Source organism: Ilyonectria robusta (genome assembly GCF_021365365.1).
Source record: "Ilyonectria robusta strain PMI_751 chromosome Unknown BGZ61scaffold_1, whole genome shotgun sequence".
NCBI lineage: Eukaryota > Fungi > Ascomycota > Sordariomycetes > Hypocreales > Nectriaceae > Ilyonectria > Ilyonectria robusta.
In genome coordinates, this window is record NW_025764435.1 from 3710046 (window position 1) to 3730417 (window position 20372).

Here is a 20372-nt window from a genome sequence, read left to right on the forward strand (position 1 = left end):
CGTCTTGCTGAAGTGGGGTTCTAAATGTGCAAAAGGAGGCCGCGGTCCGCGTCCAAATCACCGTTGTTGGCGCTGTCGTTGTCGGAGTCGATTAAAGCCACAGCCAAAGCCAAAGTCCAGGGGCGTTCGTCTGAACAGCGACGGGCTGTTGCTCTTGCAGCAACACGCAGGCACGCACTCGAGACCAACAGCAGCTCTCCCAACGACGGGGCCGTGGGACGTCCGGGTACCAGGCCGTTCCCTCTGTTTCTCAAACCGGCCCTATCTGCAAGCCCTTCCTAGCCGGGTTGGGACCTGCTGAGGAGCCCTTCCACGCGAGACGGCCAAGTGAGACACCACGGGAAGCTTCTTTGGTTGCTTTTTTCTCGTTGCTCTCGTGGGGCGGTTTGCGGAGACAAGAGGTCCGTCGAAAGGCAAACGCGGCGGAGTACACGGCAGAGTGAAGAGGAACGGGGGGTGACAGGAACGGGGAGTGAGGTGAGTGAGTGAGTGAGTGAGCGAGGGAGTGATGAGTCGTTGGTAGAGCGGGTTGATGGGTACCCATAAAGTCAGTTGGCAACGACGAGTCAACGGCGAGTCGACGACAAGACTGGAAGTGTGATCCAGATTCCAGAGGAGGCGACGACGACGGGGTCAAGTCGAGAGACGAGAGAGTCGGCCGCAGTTCAAACCAAAGAGCACTCACTGTAGACGTCCCAGCACGAAGCCAGAGGCGTTTGGAGTATATCGACTATTAGGTGTGCGGTGCGAACAGGACATGAGCCATGCACCACACTACATATGTACGGACGAGGCCTGGCGACGGATCATGTCCTCCTTGTACATATGTAAGAATGCAGACGCACGAGGAGTACCGGGCCAGGGGTGGGGGGGGTGTGGTGGCCTCGCGGCAAGGGGGGGTGTGATAGAGGGTGAGAGAGAGAGGAGGGTGAGAGAGAGAGGAGGGTGAGAGAGAGAGGAGGGTGAGAGAAGAACCAGACCCAGTCCCAGTCCCAGTCCCAGTGTGAGCGAGCGAGGAAAGAGTGTGTGTGGGTAGGATTGAATCGAGCAGCCAAGTCTGGGCGGGTGCGTGAAGCGTGGAGCATGGAGCGGATAGTGTCTGTGTGTGCATGTCTGAGAGAGAGTCTGTGTGGTTGGGGATTGGGGGAATGAGAATGAAGAAGAACGGGGAACCTGGCTGGCATGGGGTATGACAAGACGACCGATGAACCAGGGCGTCTTTCACACGCGCATGCAGCAGCGCTCAGCATTCAGCAGCAGCATTCAGCATTCAGTACTTGAAGCCTTGAAGGAAGCCTTGATGAAGCATTCAAGCATCCAAACATCCAAGCCATCCAAGCATTCACACACACGCCCGTTGTGGTTTCTGGTTCCCAGGTCGAATCCATATTCTTCCTCCACCACCTACCTCCCAGACACCGAGCGTCAAGTACTGTACTGTACTTACTCTCCCTCCCGGAAGAAGCTAATGGACCTACCTGTCCACCAACTCTCTCTATCCGTCGTGATCCTTACCGCGTTGCCACGGCGGGAAAAGCAAAGAAAACGATTCATCAGCCGTTGGTGGACGCTCCCCCCCCCCCCCCCTCCCCGGTCTGCGGCAATCTGATAGGTGAGTTGCCCTCCTCCCTCTTCCTTCTCCGTCCGTCTGTCTCAAGTCTCAACGAGAAAAAAACTGTCCAAAGCCGCTTTCTGATCGGCGGTGGCATGGGATAGCGGGAAAAAAGTAAGCAATGACAGGACGACATGCCATAAGACAAGCTCAGGTGGGCGCCGCGCCAGTTAGCCCGCTTGTTTTGGACCGAAACGTTCTTCTTCTTTGGTCCTAAAATCGTCCCCTTGTTCCTCTCGCTTGTTGGGGCTTGTTGACGGGCTTGACGGGCTTGAATGGGCTTGATGGTTCCTCTCTTCCTCGTTCGTCCGTCCTCCCTTCCATCCCAATCTCTCCTTTCCAATCTGGGCCGACGGACCATCACCGAGCAGGTTAGGATCACTAGGCCATGAGGTTCCTGGATGGATCCGGCCGACCAGATGAGGTCAGAGATGGGGGCACCCACGCCGAATCAGCGCCTACCGTGGCCCATCAGGCATGAGGCATTTCGATGGCCAACTGTGTTGGACCATTTGAGGTCAGTGTTAGCTTTTCTCCCGCCCCCCACGAGGGAACCACTCGCGGGCTGGCCCTTCATCCAACTCCATCGTCAAGGGACAGAGAGAGCGCGCGCGCGCGAGAGAGAGAGAGAGAGACTACTACTACGACGGACCAGGGGGGCGTGCAGCGGGCGTGTGTTGGGTTGAGGGGGCTTGCGGCGGAGACCAAGAGACGCGCGGGCTAAGAGATGGGCCAAAAGCCACCCAGCTCGCGCTCTCAGAGGGTCAATAGAGGGACCAGGAGAGGACCAGTAGAGGGCCCTAGGTGCGTTCAACACGCCCTCGGGGGGCTTCAGGCCATGCGATTCGATGGCCGCAAATGCTGGCGGGCGGGGAGGGCCCTACTCCCGAGAGCCCACTCGGTGGGCCGGTCACCTGTTAGCCCAGATCCTCCCCAGATACGAAATGCCGCCCTGCTGCTGGCTAGTTAGGCGGGCCAGGCGGGCTGCTGGCGGGCATGGAATGGCGTGGGATGGGATGGGATGGGATGGGATGGGACGGGACGGTCAAGACACAGCCTGGGAGCCTGGGAGCCTGGGAAGCCCTGGAGTATTTCGAGCCCGCAGTGACCAGTGACGGCACCCCGGTGAGATCGACTGACGGATCATGGATGAGATACAGGTGACGGGAGGTCCGGCGGTGCATGGCCAGGGTCCTCGTCCGTCGGCCCCGGCCCAACTGGTCTAACTCGTCCAAGGGCGTCCAGTGCGTCCACAGCGCCAGGGATGTAGCCATGGAGCATGGAGCATGGAGCATGGAGAGCCGGCGAGTTAGAGATTGTCTGAGGGAGGGTGGGAAGGGTAGGGCCTTCGGCCACGAGAATGACACTGTCACTGTCACTGGCACTGGCTGACTGACTGACTGACTGCCATCCGTTGTTAGCTGCTTGGCTGCTTAGCCCCAGGCACAAGAGACACAGGAGCCGTCAGCCGCGCGAGCCTTGTTGGCTGGCTACCCCTTCTCGGAACCCCGAACGACTAGACGACGACGGCGCGTGTATCACGGCGCTCGGAGAGCTGGGAGATCAACGCCCTGAGGACGTCCTCCGACCGGATGGGGCGATCCGGGAGCTGTGCTTGTCTCATCGGCGGCCACTCAGCAGCGAGGCTTCGCAGCTGATCGGCCCTGGACGACTTTTGCTGCTGGGCAATGCTAGTAGGCAATGCTAGGTAATTAATGCTGGGTGACGCAGCTCAGCCTCGCCCTCGGTCCGTTGCCCGTTGCCTGTCGTTCCTTGTGTGGTGCATGCCGGCCTCAGCTCCGCTCTTGTTTCTGTTCTTGTCTCTCATCTTGTCTCTGCTCTGCTCTGCTCTGCTCTCCTCTCCTCTCCTCTCCTCTGAGCCCCTCACCCGTCCGTCCTGCAGCCTGCCTCGTGGTTCCGGCATGGTCGCGCCATGGCCAGGAACATGGAGAGGGACCGAACAAGCCAGGGCGTCGCGAGGCACGTTTTCTCCATGGAGAAGGGAGAGGCCATGAAATGGGTCCTGCTTCCGTTCCCCTGGTCAAGCCTCCTCGGCGGCATGGCTGACTGGTGAAAGTCTAGCGCGAGCCAAACATGTTTTCCTGTCCGTCGAAGGGCCAGCCCGGGCCAGACATGGCATGTATGTGCGAAGTCCGCAGTACTGTGCGAAGCGGCTGGCTTGTACTTGGTAGCTGAAGGTACAGTAGTACAGAAAATACGGTCGTACGCGGACCCTGGATGATACCGGGGTCAGACAGAGCCTACTGCTACTCCGTAGAGGCTAGGAGGTACTTTGTACCGGCGGCAGGTGTTTTGACGCGGCCCACTTGACGGCATGTTCTCTACGTAGAGTCGGTCTGCGATGCCGCTGCTGTTGGAGGAGGCCAGGTCGAGTCCGTATTGCTCGACGAGGCGGTGATGAAGGAGGAGGTCCATGCTAGTCACGGCTCCGCTCCATCGTCATGGTAGATGTGCGCTCGGTCCCGTCGTGTGGTTTTTGAAGAACTGGTGTAGTTAGAAGGCAAGTGAGTGAGTGAGTGAGTGAATGTCCTTGCCCTTGTCCTCAGTCCTCGTCCTCTATCACCGTCATCATCATCATCACCATCCATCACCATCACCCTTCCATCTCTCCTCCTTCTCCTCCTCTTCATTGCCACCACCATCACCGCTAAAGTCTCCTCTTCCCTCATCAAGGCTTGGACATCGACATGGCCTTCGGGATTCCGCAACTGGAATGAGGGTGGGTCGATGGGTTAATGGCCTGGTCCAACCCATCCCATCCTGTACTGTTCTATACTGTGCTGTACTGTGTCCCTCCTCTCTCCCCTGGTGCCCTGGGACGGCTCTGGTCTTGGCCCTCGCTCGACCTTGCCCGGTACTGGACTTTGTCAGGGTACCTATACCTTGACGGACGGAGATCTAGACTAGTGGGACGGCCCTTTTGGAGCGGTTTGACAGCCGCCTGCCGCCATCGCCATTCCGCCCCCGTCTCCGTCCCCTGTCAGCCATCCATGCCTGCCCATCTCTTTTGACTTTCTCTAACCCATGCAATATCCCCAGTCTTCTGTTCGTCCATCTGGGCTCGCCCTCTATTGATTAGTCCTGCCAGCGATGCCTGCCCGGGTGGGAAAAAAAGGTCTGAGCTGAGAGACAGAGAGAGACATGGCAACATCGACAGGGGAGCCACGAAGGTAGGTAGCAGCCAGCTTATACACACCCGGATCTACTACGTTAGTAAACATCACAACCCATCGGCCGCAATTTCCGGTCCGTCCAACACGGGAATCTCTCGCCCCTCCTCAGAGCAGCATTGGGCAGCAACTGGCAAGAAATTGACTTCCTCCATCAAGACGAGAGGGGGCGCGCCGCCGTGGGCGTGCAACAATGGCTTCCCCCAAGCGATGTCGCTGTTTCCGCCGTCCGGATGTTGTTCCCGTTGGCCAGCTCTATCAAGATCCCTGACGCCGGGCCTAGGGCAATCGTGGACGGTATTCCCCTTTCGCCGCGCCCACCTCCCACACACGTTTCTTTTTGCTGCAGGCGGTTTCTGTTGCAGGCAGTCCGCATACCTAGCTAGTTAGTACCGTACCTACGTAGTCGGTATGTGCGTACAGTGCAGCATCCGCATCCGCATTCGCAGCCAGCATCCGAACTGGTCGATCCGGGCAGTGGCCCATCCGCAAAGTCCAGTCGGGATACATGAAAGAAGAGAGAGGACGCTTCGCTTGCGATCATCAGGCCCCAATCCCAATCCGTTCGCCAGAGTTGGTTGCAGTAGTCTCACATCTCACATCTCCCGGAGCTTATCAAACGCGGTGGCAGCCAACCCGTTGTGCTCCATTGACCTCCGATGGCGCCTCCGTGAGTCTCACCTTGGTCGTAACGAATTGCTTCGGAGATGCTCCCCCCCCCCTTCCCCCTTCCCCCTCCCCCTCCCCCTCCCCAGGACATGACGCATCACCCATCATGACGACACTGGCATGGACGGGAGAGAGACGCCGCAGCAAGGTGAGGAAGGTCTAGATCTCATGATCTCATGACAGGGCACGCACCAGGCGTCGACGACTGGTTGATGGTGTTACTCCGACGGGGCCAATGGCATCGCAGAGCGTCAACCAGCAAAGCTCATGGGGTAGCCTCTGGGCAATGGTTGCTAATCAAGCGTAACCGGGCTTCTTATTCTCAAGGCCGGCCCTTGCACTGCCCGATTAAGATCTCAATTCGTCATGGTGGGCGGTACCCTGACCGGACGATGAGAAGGCAACCAAGAGGGTGTGAGTGTGGTCGTGTGTGTCTGGAGTTTGCATCCATCCCGTGGTCACCCCCCCATGGTCCAAGACATCTCGACGTCCATCCACTCATCGTCACGTCCACACATCCATCATGATGCTCACGTCCACATCCCATAGCATAGCCCATCCTTCCACCTTCTGCCGCCCTCAACTCTCTCACTCTCCCCCAGGGTTCCAGGGTTCCAGGGTCCCAGGGTCCCAGGGCCGCCACGTTCGCCATTGGCCGTGACCGCCCCCCTCCCGTTGACGTCTCTCGCTCCGGCAAGGCAAGGCAAGGCTGGCCATCGCCGCCAACAAGCAGACGTCCATGCAGTCCGGCCCTCCGTCTCCACCTCCTCCCTGCAGCCACTCTACACTCTCTGCATCTCTGCATGGTGTGGAGTCGGCCGCTCAATCTGTGAAGGCCTGAACTTCCCTCCAGGTCTGTGTGTGCCTCCGCTGCCTCCCCCGGCTAGGGTTTTGTCATGTCATGCACGCGGCACGCCGTCCGTCGCTCGCTCCCGCCGCCCGTTGCCTCGCTGGAGATCCCCTTTCGAATGCCATGCCGAAGGGAAGGGAGCTCGTGCTCCATCCCACATCCTCCCCCCCTCCATGCCACGCCCTGCCCTGCCATCCACTGTGGCCCCTCCCCCCGGTTCGTTGACGCTCGCAATTCAGCCCGGTCTCAGTCAAAAGAGACAACTGTAGCAGACACAAACACGGGCAGCACGGGCAGCCACGGACAGACACAGACCATCGACGGGGGCCCCCCTTTGGACATCAGTCTGAGCAACAAAGCGAACATCCCAAGCCCCAAGTCAGACAGCCGGACGCTCCAAGCACATGGCCCCCGGCAGGCGAGTCAGAACAACCCTCGGCGATTTCGATTCCCTCAATGGTGTCCGTCAGGTCCCCGCTAGTGCCGCTGCCGACCCACCATGGCCATCTTGCTCGGCGGCAAGAGAAGCGTCGTGAAAGGCGGAGCGCTCGACAACGTCCCGAAGCCTCCCCAGTCTAAGGGCCTAGAGCCCCAGGGTAAATTGTGTACAATGTAAGCCAGCCCAGTCAACGACTCTCTAAGCGCCCGATGCAAGCCAAGAAGCAGAGGCCTGTTTCACCCCCGCCTGCATCCCACGCTTCTGCTGGGAAAGACGGCCGCAGATCGAGAGGCCCTCGGCTATGCAGGTCGAACCACTGCGTCTTGTGTCGTCCAGGTCCACGTTCCTTGTTCTTTCCGCCTTTCAGCCTTGGGCCACGAGCCTTGAGCCTTGAGCCTTGAGCCTCGAAATCTCCTGGAAACTTGGAAACCTCCAACCTCGACAGAAATGTTGATGGAGGTGGTGGCGCGCCTCGTGGCCACCCACGCATGGTGAAGCCATCCGTCCGTCGTCGAGAAATGTCTCTTAATTATTGCTATAGGGACCAATCCAATATCCACCGCTTGCTTGATTTTGCTCTTGTCCCGGGCCCCCATGTCCGTTGTCCCCTGTCTCTCCTCTCCCTGTCCCTTGTCTAATGTTTCCCCCCCCCCAGTCAAAGCAGTCCCGGTCAGTGCTACCAGCCCTTCTGCTGTTAAGTGCACACGCCACTTTTTTCCCCCGGAAACTACAGTATTGCGCTGATCATTATCGTGTCTGGCCGAGTAGAGTCTCCGCATCGGCCATACTTTGCTCGTAGCCGCGCATCGCGTGTCAGCCCTGCCCTTATTGACCTTTGTGCTCCGTATCCGTCATTCCGATGTGAGAGGCAGCCTTCCGTGACGTTACTCCTCCTCGTGCTTCTAACCATCGAAGCGAGGCTAGAGTACACGTTGACCCTGGTTCGCAGTTGGGCTTGGGCTTTCGATGCTACATCTGATCTGAAGCGCGACGCGGCTCTCGAAGTCGTCCAGCAGCCGACCAACACCATAACGCCTCCCCGGAGGATTCCCCCCTTCATCTCGATCCTTTTTTTTTTTCATCATCGTTTGACAATGGTGACTTTCAAACAAAGTTAGCATGGCTACAAGATCCAGCCCGCTCCGTGGCAATTTTGGCTGCGCAGAGCAGACCAGGGAGGTAACGCCTCGGCCAGCCAAATACGCGACATCCCGATGAGTGTCGGGCATACGATCTGGGGGGCCTCAAAATTCCTCTTCCCTGCATCCATCCCCGCTTGGCCGCCTTTTAGGGTCGGGGGGATTTAACTCACCAACATCCTCGTCACACAACTCGTGCCCCAGGCCAACCCTTTGGGGTTGGTGCTTGACAGACTTTCCGTATACAATAGCCGTTTTGAACACCTCCACAATGCTTCGATGGATGGCGTTGCACTGGACAGGCATCTTCAGTCAGCAATCACTAAACCGGTGGGGTGTGACGATGCCCAGCGTCCGTATGTGGCAAGAGGGTCACAGTTGGGAGGCAACTTACAAAGTCTTCAACGGTACAACGCGAGGATCGGAGAACAACCGGTTGCGTGTAGTCCGGCTGCTTACCCTTGGGCTTTGTGTACACGCGGACTAGGTTGAGTTTGTCCCACATAGCCTCCATCAGCTCATCGACGTTCCACCCGTGCTCCGAGCTAATTGGCACTGCGTTGGGGATACGATGCAGGAGATCCAGCTCCTCAATGCTGATCGAGTCGATCTTGTTCAGAGCGTAAACCACAGGGATGTAACTGGCAGCGGCCGTTAGCACATCATTTTCGCCCGGAGATGTTGCTCCCTGGTGGCTTTCTTTTACCTTCGACTCTTCGCCTCTAGGACGTCGATCAGATCGTCAATGGTGGCATCACATCGGATGGCAATATCAGCTGAGTTAATGCGGTACTCGCTCATGACAGCCTTGATCTCATCGTTATCAATGTGGGTCAGGGGCACAGTGTGACTGATGTTCAGGCCGCCCTTGTCCTTCTTCTTGAAGGTGATGTTGGGGGGCTCCTTGTTGATGCGGATACCGAAGCCTTCCAATTCAGCCTCGATGATTCGCTTGTCGGTTAGAGGCTTGTTCACGTCCAACACGATGAAGATCAGATGGCACGTCTTAGCGACGGCAATAACCTGTCTACCTCGTCCACGTCCGTCCTTGGCACCCTCGATAATACCGGGAAGATCGATCATCTGCAAGGGGGCACCTGGTCCATCAAAAGTCAGTTCAAGGGAAAAGGGCACGGCATCGGACATTGGGCATTGGGCATGAAGCAACGAGCGGCACGTGGTGGAGCGCGCGGTGGAGGAGGCAGAGGAAGAGCATGGGGGCCAAAATGGGTGGGATAACGGCCCCCGGACAACGAAACTAACCATTGTAGACGACTTGGCCAGGCACGGAAGTGAGGGTGGTGAATTCGTATGCAGCGGCCTCCGAGTGTTGGCCCGTCAGGCGACTCATCAGCGTACTCTTGCCCACAGAGGGGAAGCCGATGAAGCCCACACTGGCGACACCGGTCCTGGCCACATCGAAACCAGCACCGCCGCCACCACCGCTGCTCGAGGGCGTCAACAGCTCGCGCTTGAGCTTGGCGAGCTTGGCCTTGAGTTGACCCAGATGGTACGAAGTCGCCTTGTTCTTCTGGGTCTTGGCCATCTATCGGACGGGTTAGAGCGACCGGGAACAGAGCCGGGGGCGTGTCTCGTCGAGGGGGGTCCATCGTGAACGTACTTCGGCCTCAATCTCCTTGATCTGTGGGCACGTCGGATTAGCGACTACTATGACACAAGCGAAGAAGACGCAAGACGGCTGCGCGGCCGGCGGCCGGCGTCAACGAACCTTGTCTACCGTGGTCGACATGGCGGCGGCTGGCGGCTGCTGCGGTCTGAGTCTGGTGCTAGCAGGATCTGAGTCGGGAAGTGGCCTGGTCTGGTCTGGGTCTGGGTCTGGGTCTCGGTCTCGGTCGTTGGGAGGTGTCACAAGCCCTCTGTGATAGTTGCAATTGCAGTGTGATGGAATTGTCTGGATGGTGGGGTAAATTTTTGCTGTGGTTGTAACCGCCACCAGTGTGAGTGTGATGTCAGCCAGTGAGCGGGGCCCACCTTTCTAACATTTCACTTCACACCTCTGTTTTCGCACATTAAACGCGCCCCGCTCATCCGCCGCGAATCATCCGCCGCCCATCATCGCCCATTATCCGCCCATCCATCGGAATGCCTCTCCCTCAGCGTCCATCCACCGCCAACCCGTAATTACTAACCCGTTACCGGCCTCTATTGGTCGTTCCTCCTCCAATCCGCATTCCCGTCCATCGCCGTCTTCGTCTTAACGGCACGGCCCGGTACGCCGGCTCTGCGCAACCAAGACATGCAATCTTACCTACACACCACAGAGTCTCATTGCGTAGTCCTAGTCCGCGGTCAACTGACTCGCAAGGCATGCACCATCATCAATCACCTGAAACACGCCGAGTGTCTCGCCCGTTCGTAGTGGCCACTGTTCTATTGTGCTTGTTGCCTTCAGCTCGAGCTCGCTACAGGGTTTCGAGCCACCACTTCCAACTTGGTAGTGCTGTTTCTTGTTCACTTCTGACATCAATATTCTTCATCCACGGCTTGCTCTCCTGCTCCCGTCCTCCTTCCACAATTCTTCCACAATCCGACAAGTCCTTCTTTCATCATCACTTCCAGTCTCCGACATCCAAAATCTCCAATGTCATCGTCGAGCGCCTCCATTGTCCTTTGCCTATCCCAACCTGTCCCACCCAGGTAGATATCCCACCGGCCGACATTCATATATAAAACAAAAAAGAAGAAACCAGACAAGGGGGTGTGTCTGTCTGCGCCATCCATGGTCGTTACCCTGACAAAGAGAATCTCTCAAAAAAAGATACACTATCAAACGTCTTGTTCTCCGTCGTCGTTCCCGTACAGTAGTCGGTTCCGTGCTGCGCTCAAGTCGAGGATCCGTTTATGCCATTCGTCAAAGTTCCATTCATGGCCATGTGCTCGTTCGGTGTGCTGGGCATCAAAACCTTCGTCGTTCCATTGGCAACGGACCCAGCCGGTGTAGCAGATTTCTGGCTTATCGGGGATGAGTGAATGCCGTTCACTAGGAGCGGACTCATGTGGCCATTCAAAAGGTGCTCCAGGCCTTGCTCCACGCACACGCGGGCGTACTCTGGGTCGTCTGGGTACACTTGTACGAGGCCTCGTCGTGGAACTCGTTTTTCGGGGAACGGCACTCTGCTCGTCTGGTGTACCGAGGGCATGTCCTCGCTCACCATTGATCCGTTATTGTAGTACTTAAATCGGGGAGCAAATCCGTGGAAGCGGCTTGCTCCTGGGTCCGACTTCCATTTCTGGTTTGCTTTCCAGCCGATTGCTTGTTCTTCCGTCTCCAAGAGCTCGCGGTACTCGACCCCGAGTTGAATGTTCCGGAGGTGTGGGATGTTGGGAACTGTATACATCAAATCCGACACCTAGGTGCAAGTTAGCAAGAACCCCTAGTAAGTATCAGGGTATCGGAACATACCTTGACAAAGAACATGTTAGTTTGGAGGAATCGCTCCCAAGCCTCCATCCTAAGTCGTTCCTTCGTCTGGAACCGCAAGGCGCATGGGTCTTCCTCGCCATAGTAGTCGGGGAGCTGTTGTCCAAGTTCCCACAATTTTTCGGATATTAGGGAGTACATTCTCCATTCAACTCTCCAAAGCGATTTCTTGGCAAGAGTAGTAACCGGAACACGCTCCCAGGCAGTATCTAAAGGCTCAGTTAGAATCAATGCAAATCATCTTCGGAAGTGAGACTTACATCTTGAAAGGTCAAGATCCTTCTCACCAAGCAATAGGGCAACGTGCGTGTTGAGGACCCATTGCTCGCGACCTTCTGCGGATTCGTTTGCCTCCGGTCGAATGGTGTCGTATCGAACGCCCTGCATCCGTTTGAATCTCTCTGCGACGGCGGGAAGCTTGGGGTTTGGGCATGTATCGAGCCACCTGAGCAGCGGTGGCAATTTGTCCAACCGTGCGCGCTCTTGCTCCTCTCGCATCCGTCGTAGCTCGGCTTCGCGGGCAGCTCGCTTCCTCTCCATCTCCTCACGGTGGGCTCGATCTCGTCGCTCGCGTTCCTTGCGTTCTTCTTCTTCGCGATGACGTCGAGCTTCTTCGGCCGCTTCTCTCTCAAGCTGCTCGCGGCGGAGTCTCTCTTCCTCCTCATGCTGCTTCCGCTCCTCCTCTTCCTTCTTCTTCTTCTCCTCCTCCAGTCTGCGCTTCTCTTCCTCTTCACGGCGCACCTTCTCTTCAGCCTCACGTCGCAGTTTTTCTTCCTCTTCAAGGCGTTTGCGCTCCTCTTCTTCTTTCCGCTTACGCTCCGCCTCACGTTCCTCTTCCTCCTTTCGCTTCTTTTCCTCTTCCTTGCGCTTAATCTCTTCCTCCTCCGCCTTTCTCCGAGTTTCTTCATGTTCGCGCTTCTTCTTCTCTTCAGCTTCAACGCGCTTGCGTTCTTCTTCCTCCTTCTCCCTCTTCTTCTTCCTCTTCGCCTCTTCCTGCTCCAAAAGGCGTTGCTTCTCTTGCTCAGCCTCCTTATCTCGGGCGGCCTGAGTATCAGCTTCAGACACAGCCTTTATCGTATCAGCATCCTTCATATCAACGTCCACATCTTCAGATTTGACGCGGGTCTGCTTTTCACTTCCGCTAGAGCGAACTGAATCCCCACGATGAAGTTCGTGGCGAGCTCCCCGACGCTCATCATCGTGATTCTTCTGGCTGGACTTGGACAAGATTTTGGACGAGTGATCTTGAGCGGTGTTGGATTTGCGAGGTCGCTCGTCCGAAGAAAGAGATCGCTTTTGTCGCTTCTCTTTGCCTTCACCGTCAAGTCGTCGCCGCTTCGGAGGAACTTCGCTATCATCCTTGTCGCCGTTGCTGGGTCTGTCGGGAGTGATGCTGTTGCGGTGTCGTTTCGTAGATCCGTCCCCAGATACGACAAGACGATCCCGTGAACCATCTCGTTTCAGGGCCTTGGTTCGATCGTGGTACTTTTCGGATAATTTCTCACTCCTATGCTTCTCAGAAGGTTCGTCATGCCTCGAGTCATGAGGGCTCAATGGATGATCTTTGAGAGAGGATGCGTTGGATACCATACTAGCGCGCCTTTGCTTTTCTCGTTCTCCCCGAAGCTCACCCTTGGAAACAAGTTTTCTTCTCGGCTTGACAGTTTCGCCTTCGGACGATACGCCGGCGGCGTCGGATTCGGTACGCTTGGTCTTGAGTTGCTTATGGGAGACGGTTGGTGAAAGTTCGCGATCAGAAACGGTGATGGAGGATATTCGGTCCTCTTTCTTTGGTCGTCCAGGGCCACGTTTTGGCAGAGGTTCATCGCCATGATTTGCGAGGGGTTCGGGCCTCCGCTTCTCTCTAGGACTAGTAAGCTTCGATGAAGCAACCTTTCTCCTGGGCTCAGCCTCTCGCGAGGGGCTTGACAGATTTCGCTTGAGCAGCCGAGCTTCCTCCTTAGCCTCGGCTCGTCGGGCCCGCTTGGCCTCTCGTTCTTCGCGTTCTCGTTCACGCTCGCGTCTGGTTGGAGATTTTGTCTTGACTGAGTCCTTGTGGCTGCGTTTGTGCTCGTCATATGCATTCTTCAACATATGTTCTTCTTCCTTCCAGTTCGTCCCTTGTCGTCGTCGGGCGATCTCATAGTACGTTTCTCCTTCGAAGCGTCTCGTCGGATCAAAACCTTGTTGTTCCAAGAGCAGTTCTAGCACTTTAATGTTCTCTTGTCCAATAGCTGCAAGTATCGGTGTTGCAAACTCTGGTTGTGTAGAGGAAATAGGTGATGGGTCCGGACGAGCTCCTCCGAGGCCGAGAAGTAATTGAATGACCAAGTCGTGGCCACCTCTCGCGGCGGCAACCATGGATTCGGGGTCGTCATAACCCTCCTTGACCTGCAGGATTCGGGCGACGGTCTCCTCATCACCGCGCCCAGCGGCTTGTCGGAGAGTTTTCTCGTCGAGAGGCATGTAGAGCAAGTCATTTCTCGTCTTGGTCGATCGTACCGTCCCAGTCCTTCGTCCACTTTGCCCAGACAGATTGGCCGGGGATTGGCGAGGGCTGTCCGGCGCGTGAGAGTCTCTGGCATCGTGATATTCGGGATGAGAATGGCGGTCTTCAGAGGTCCGTTGTCGTTCACCTGCTCGCTTTTTGGCTTCGATGAGAGCCGCTCGAATCTCCTCGGCATTCTCGGTGTCATCGCTCACTCGGTCGATGGGTTCCTCCCCGTTGACGTTGGCTTTCCGAGGGTTAACGCCAGCCTCCAACAGAAGCTTCACTACGCCCAAATGGCCATTATCAACAGCGTCCAGCAATGGTGTGTCTTTGTCGTAGTTGACACAGTCCAGGTTGCAACCAGCTTCGATGAGGAGCTTCACGATATTCTCACATCCATTAATTGCGGCAATTTGCAGGGGGGTATTGCCAGCGTAGTCAGCAACATTCAAGTCCTCAGGTCTTTCGCCAAGTCGGTGTTTTGCACCATCATACTCGCCTCTCGCGCAGGCACGAGCTAGGAACGTCTGGCCGTGAGCATCAAGATGCTTCTTGTGTGGCGCCAATTTGGCCGGTGACGCGTTGGGGTCGGCGTTGGAAGGCTGTGCGAGACCACGGAGCTTGGAGCTGCGAGGGTGTGGACTTCCACTAGCAGAGGACTCATCCGAATGATAGTCGGTGGGCTGCAGAGGAGCTGGCAGCCGCTTCTTTTTCTGCCCGAGGCCGTTTGACGAGTAGGAGGGTAGTTGAGACGAGGCGCTTCGTCGATGGGTTCGGGCATGAGGAGAAATCGATCGTGAATCATGGTGGGACTTCGACGACACAGACTTAGGGTCTCTAGGCACGCGGATGGTATCGGTGCCCGCACTGATGGTGCGTTGGCGCCGGGCCTTGCGGCCATCCGCCTCGTCGTCGGAGTCCAGCTTGGGGATCTTTCGCTTGGTTGGGAGCAGGCGCTCGCCGGATTTCAGCTTGTCTCGCAGTGTTGTTTTGGGAGGCCTGGGGTGCGATTGTTCGGATTCAGAAGAGGAGCGGGGGTCGTCGGAACGTGGACGGTGTTTACGATGGTGCTGAGGTGGGGACGCGGGTGCTGAGCTCAAACCACTGGAGGCGGCATCTTTGTTTCGAGGCTGCCTATCGCGGTCGAGGTGGCCAGACAAGCGCTTCTTCTTGACAACATCGGCGAGGCGGCTGGGGACAGCGGACTTGTCGCCATCGAAGGGGGCGGAGAGCTTGGCTGGGGGCTTGGTGGCGTCGGCGTCGCCATCGCTCTTGTCTTCCTGTCTCACCTTGCGGGCCTTGGAGGGGGAGTGGCCATCTTTGCCGGGCAGGACAATGGTCTCGGCATCCGAATCGCGGTCTTCGGGGGCGTCTGCGTCGGGGGCGGTGGAGGCATTCGCGGCTGGGCGTGTTTCCTTGACCGGGGATGCGGGCCTGGGGCTCACAGGCGCGGGCGAGGAAGTGGTCTCACGCCGGGGGCCGGGCCGCTGAGGGGAAGCGCCAGCAGGCCTCGTCTGGTCGGACTGGGCAGCATTCTGCGCATCCATATCATTTACCTGCGAGGAGGACAAGTAGCTACCACCATCCTGGAGATGATGGCGAGGGTCGGCGTGTCGGGGGCGATTGATTCGCGTCGACGAGGGCGGGTTGCTGGACCGGACCAGCCCCTATCGCTCGGAGAGGACGTGTTTGGGCGAGGAGGCGGCGAACACGGCGTGCAGCGGGCGCGGATCGGGGAAGCAAGCGAGGACGCGGGCGCGGGCGAGAAACGGGCACCGCAGCGGCACGGGGGGAACAGTCGAAGCTACGGAGAATCGAGGAGTCGTTGGAGCTTGGATGAGATGGATGAGATGGATGCTGCAAAAGGTCGATTGTCGGCGTCGGCTCGAAGCTGAACGAACCTTGTTTGGGAATGACAGATGAAAACGGGACTTTGGCCCAAGCCGCGAGACAAAGTCTGTCCTCCCAGGGCAAGTCGAGGCTGACGGCGCTATGATTGGCCGGGCGCGAGGGGGCGTACGGCGGTCCACAGCGACTCGAGCCGCACTTTCTGTTGGGCCAAAACACAGCCGCCGCCCTGCTGTAGCGGAGGTTGCAGTGGCCACAGTGGCGACGGGGTCAGTGTTACAGTGGTGAGAGTAGGCGACCCGGGAGCTGGCTTCAGTGGCTTCCGTGGCTTCACACCGCTACACTGCACATCTCCTTCCTACCAGACGGGACGGAGTCCGTACCTACGAGTTGCTATTATTCGAGATTCGGCCTGCGAGCCCTGTAAAAGGATCCCGCCGCCATCCAAACCTCCTCGCCATACTGTGCAAAGTGCAAATTGCAAAGTGCAAATGTGATATCAGTTGGTGTCTGCCGGCGCCAACTTCCTTCCCCTCTTGCCTTGCTTCTTGCATCACCTTCACATCCCTGGTCACGTTTCATCAACACCGGGTATTAGTTCGTGTCGGCATTTCGCAGCCACATTTGCCCTGTTGCCTGCAGGCGGCTCAGGGTCATAAGCGGCACGTGTGCCACCACCTGACGAGGTAATTCCACTTCCTTTCTTCTCAGCACACACCCCTGTCATAGCATCATCATCCAACTGTGCTAATCATCACAGCCCCATGAAACTCTGAACAGCAAAGCGCACGCGACAGCAAGACTCTTTGTCGACGCACTCTCGCCTCTCTTATTACGACGACTTATTACGCCATGGATCCATCCCCTCTTCAAATAAACTATCCCCTCCACGATGCTAGTGCTGATAGCAACCACAAAGGCATCTCGCTCCCAGTCTCTCTGGATCATGCCAGAATTACAGTTCTGCCCCAGAGCGCCTTCTACATCCCAAACTTCATTAGCGAGGAAGAAGAGCGGGTGATCCTAGGAAAAGTATGTGCGTCGGATTTGGCGAATGGGTCACCACTGACCCTCGCCAGATTGCCGCGGCGCCTAAGCCCAGATGGAAGCAACTCACCCACCGCAGACTCCAGACTTGGCCCTCCGACCTTGTCAAGAACAAGTTGCTCGACGCTCCTCTGCCACCATGGCTTGAGGGCCCTGTAGTTTCGCGGTTGCTGTCACTCCCCGTCCAAGAAGCCCACTCCGGACATATATTTGACGGCAGCGCACATGGGCGGCCTAATCACGTATTGATCAACGAGTATCCGCCGGGAATTGGCATCATGCCACACAAGTTAAGTACACGACAGGTGGATAGTCCCCCACGCTACGGGATGCTCATCTTATAATAGGATGGTGCTGCCTATTGGCCCGTTGTCTGCACGGTAAGCCTTGGCGCTAGCCTTTGCTTGAATCTCTACCGCAGCAAGGACGACGGAGCCCTGGATCCAGAGCCCGCCTGGAGGATCCTGCAAGAGCCTCGTAGTCTCCTCATCACAACTGAACAGCTCTACACCGGTTATCTTCATGGAATTGCCGATATCGAGGAGGACGCCGAGCTCTCTGCCGACAGCATTGCCAACTGGTCTCTGCTGCGGGATGCCGATGCGTTTGCCGATGGCCGCAACATCCGCCAGACCCGTACAAGCCTGACGTACCGAGACGTGCTGGGTGTCTCAAAGGTCGCAAACAAGCTTGGCATGTTTCTCAAGCGTTGAATGGGCCAAGCCCTTCAGTGAGCTTAAAATATAAAGGGTATCATCACCCACCTCCCGGCCACCTTGTCGGCACCAAACTTTTCCACGTACCACTTTTTAGTCCCGAACGCCGTTGCTCCTAGATTCACAGCCACGAATAAAAGGCCTAAGAGGACCGTCGTGTTGAATAGCTGGCCTGGGGGTGCAGCAACCCAGGCAATGGCGACATAGAGGAGGCACTCGCAGGTGTAGTGCGGGCAAATGAAGAATCGAAACCACCCTTCGTTGGGAAGGGTGTACTTTTTCAGACTTGCCAGATAGCGGTGACACTGGTTCTGCTTCATGCAAGCCACGAAATACAATGCCAGCCCGGATGGCAGCTTTCGCATCAACAACGGGCCCTGGTGAGGCGACTCCCATGATTCAAGAATCGCGCCTGTGGCTAGTCAGCGGCAGGTCCAGACAGTTCGGCAGGACAACATACTAGAGCCCTCAACCCAGACAGACACAGCCATAGTCGTGTAGTACACAAGTCCAAGGGCCCAATGGATGACCCACATGGGGGATGATCCTGGCTTGGACACATACAGACTCTCGTAGAGCCGTCTCGAGCCTTGCAGCGCCATCAGCAGCCACGCGGCGTACACCTGTCCCAATTCCATCGATGGCCCCCCGGCCCTGTCCTGTAGCTTTGCTATCTCCCTCATCAAGCTGCCTCTCTGGAAGTACTGCCATGCCCAGAATGCGGAGAAAGATGCCGAGAGGATGTAGAAGTGAAGAAACCAGGAATGAGGAACTTGTCCAAACTCCGTCAACATGGTCACCAGTCCCCACAGGGCTCCGAGAGCCCCTGCGGGCTTCTCTGGCTTCTTCCCGGCGTCCTGGGGCCGCCGTGCGCCATAGTTCATCACAGCACCGCGGACATGGCTGGGAAGGGCTTGGATGGCGACGATGATACCTGTGGCGAGGAGGAAGAAGGTCTGGCACCATTGGGCTGGCGTGAGGCCCAATGCCAGCTCAAACAGCGCATCCAACGAACCCATGCTTTATTTCCGTATGGGTTGCGTGTTACCTCAGCATGGGCAGAAGAGAAAAGTAGTTTGTTGAGGATTAAGGATGGAGGAGGCATGTGCTTTCATGTTGGCCCTAGTAATGTTGATTCCAGATCCCTGATGCACCAGAAAGTTCCTGGTCTCCACTGTGGAGTCACTACCATTCTCAACCCTTAACGTCATGCCTCCATTTTCTCACCGTGGAACAATAAGCGGCCGCCTAAATATGATAACCTTGTGTAGTTCGATCTGATGTATACGGACTATCAGCCCGAGCATGGGAGTTTCCTCGATTTTATGTTGTCCTGAGGGTTGTAGCTGACATCCCGCTGAATGGGAAACTGGCCTACCCTAAACCAGGCGCGATAATTCGGGTGAGCCGTTAAACATATTGCATTTCACTAAACAAGACCATTGAGACTTTTATTTTTTATTTTTCTGTAATCTGATTTGAATCGCCGAGGGGTTTTACTATTTATTCCACTCTACCCGAGGTGAGAGAGTCCATACACTTCTTCCGCATTATTTACGGAAATGCGAGATCCTCAAAATCAGACCAGAACCATGTTATTGTAAGACTCACCACTATAGGCTACAAGTGTCAGATAGAAAGCACCATTATTGCAAACCTAAAGGATAATATTTGTCCCCAGGGAAGATTCAGATTATCCATTACTGTAAATAATGAGAAGTTCATGTGTGAGGTCTCCAAACGAAGAGAACAACCTACCAACGACTAGAATCACTGCATCCCTCATAAACTTCAAGTTAATCCATCTGTGTACCCTCGATTGACAATGACTCATATCCATTGGAGCCCGCACGACAAAATGGTCTTAGAAAGCGCATCAAGCCAGGGCGCGCGATGTCAGAACAACCCACGCTTAAGCGCCACTAGCGGGTTCAGAGGCCATAAAGTTCAACTTACATTATATAGAAATTGGTTGTAAAATGCTAGGATCGAGCCAATGCGAGTAGGAGAGACAACCTTGGTGTAACGGATGGAGCCCAAGTTTACCAAAGCACTAACGATCTCCAATCGATCTCTCAGCCTTCGAGAGGTGAACTTAATCAGCTGGATACATCAGGTCTGTATGCTTCCCAAAGCATAGGTCGAGATGCGTAATGCGGAACTTAACTAAGCCACGACCCATCTAGATCAGGTTCGGGATGGAAAAAATCCTAACCTGGCGATACGCTGCTCCTCCTACTCCTCCTAAATCGATGCACTCATTAACACACCCACCAATCTCCGTGAATAAACTTCAGCTTCTGTAGGACCAAAAAAATGCTCCTTTGGGTTTTCTGGAACGGCTCATGCAAGGCCGCCGCAAGGCGTTTCCTACTCGGAAAGCCTATGTTCTTCCAGCGGCCCGACCCATAAGACCTATCGCTGTTAGCTGCAGAGCGCAAAAGTAACGTATGGAGTTTTTATTAGGTTCTACTTGCGTTGTTGCAGGGGTGAAAAAGAGTTTTCGCCAACATGTCTCCACGTTCCCGTGGTTCGACTATGCAGCCTTGGCTTACACGCAGGAATTCAACATTACGCATTTGGGATAGCTCTCCTTTACCGCAATGGAGAGGAGAAAAAAAAGGCCAGCAAGTTGTCAATGTGAGGGAAGAAAAATATGAGACAAACATAGAAGATGACTTAGTTGGGAGAAAATAAAATACTCAAATTGACTTTATCACATTCCAAGTTCAACATCAAGACCTGGCCCCATCCATTGCCCACCTAGCCTCTTGACTCCAGGCATGAAGCTTGACGCCTCACTAAGGCTTTCACTTTCAACTATCAACTAAAAACTGGTTTGAGATTTCTACTTGACGTTTTTTTGCTTGTGCCTATGGCTATCTCGCCCCCCTAGATTCACGTCTCTTTACAAGTGGCCCAGCTCAG

The 20372-nt window shown here is 56.1% G+C and overlaps 4 protein-coding genes across 4 annotated transcripts; 1 reads left to right on the forward strand and 3 right to left on the reverse strand.

Annotated features, from left to right (window-relative positions):
* Window positions 1-7816: 7816 nt before the first annotated feature.
* BGZ61DRAFT_439290 (P-loop containing nucleoside triphosphate hydrolase protein) lies at window positions 7817-9813 on the reverse strand. The gene is made up of 6 exons (XM_046244347.1): window positions 9630-9813; window positions 9522-9542; window positions 9164-9446; window positions 8607-8997; window positions 8074-8541; window positions 7817-7862 (listed from the first exon to the last, which is right to left on the reverse strand). Exons 1-5 carry the CDS (start codon window positions 9648-9650, stop codon window positions 8223-8225), a joined length of 1035 nt encoding a protein of 344 aa, XP_046112734.1. The 5' UTR covers window positions 9651-9813; the 3' UTR covers window positions 7817-7862; window positions 8074-8222.
* A 930-nt stretch (window positions 9814-10743) lies between these two features.
* BGZ61DRAFT_489044 (uncharacterized protein) lies at window positions 10744-15380 on the reverse strand (the record flags this gene model as incomplete). Its single annotated transcript, XM_046250169.1, has 9 exons — window positions 10744-11271; window positions 11325-11551; window positions 11603-12410; window positions 12447-12904; window positions 12935-12990; window positions 13021-13064; window positions 13104-13401; window positions 13435-13600; window positions 13637-15380. 9 exons carry the CDS (start codon window positions 15378-15380, stop codon window positions 10744-10746), a joined length of 4329 nt encoding a protein of 1442 aa, XP_046112735.1.
* Window positions 15381-16533: 1153 nt separating this feature from the next.
* Window positions 16534-17441, forward strand: BGZ61DRAFT_525993 (Alkbh6 protein; the record flags this gene model as incomplete). The annotated part of the gene is made up of 3 exons (XM_046252865.1): window positions 16534-16713; window positions 16761-16970; window positions 17076-17441. 3 exons carry the CDS (start codon window positions 16534-16536, stop codon window positions 17439-17441), a joined length of 756 nt encoding a protein of 251 aa, XP_046112736.1.
* On the reverse strand, window positions 17269-18545 carry BGZ61DRAFT_25435 (uncharacterized protein). The gene is made up of 2 exons (XM_046238375.1): window positions 17905-18545; window positions 17269-17856 (listed from the first exon to the last, which is right to left on the reverse strand). Exons 1-2 carry the CDS (start codon window positions 18461-18463, stop codon window positions 17465-17467), a joined length of 951 nt encoding a protein of 316 aa, XP_046112737.1. The 5' UTR covers window positions 18464-18545; the 3' UTR covers window positions 17269-17464.
* Window positions 18546-20372: the final 1827 nt, after the last annotated feature.

Excerpts from the sequence above, each read along its gene's own strand:
- BGZ61DRAFT_25435 (XM_046238375.1), bottom strand. The coding sequence starts at position 18,463 with ATGGGTTCGTTGGATGCGCTGTTTGAGCTGGCATTGGGCCTCACGCCA. Across the intron at positions 17,857-17,904 it reads TGTCTGGGTTGAGGGCTCTA|GCGCGATTCTTGAATCATGG; the intron begins GTATGTTGTCCT and ends GACTAGCCACAG.
- BGZ61DRAFT_439290 (XM_046244347.1), bottom strand. The coding sequence starts at position 9,650 with ATGTCGACCACGGTAGACAAG. Across the intron at positions 8,998-9,163 it reads TGGCCAAGTCGTCTACAATG|GTGCCCCCTTGCAGATGATC; the intron begins GTTAGTTTCGTT and ends TTGATGGACCAG. Across the intron at positions 8,542-8,606 it reads CTAGAGGCGAAGAGTCGAAG|TTACATCCCTGTGGTTTACG; the intron begins GTAAAAGAAAGC and ends GGCCGCTGCCAG.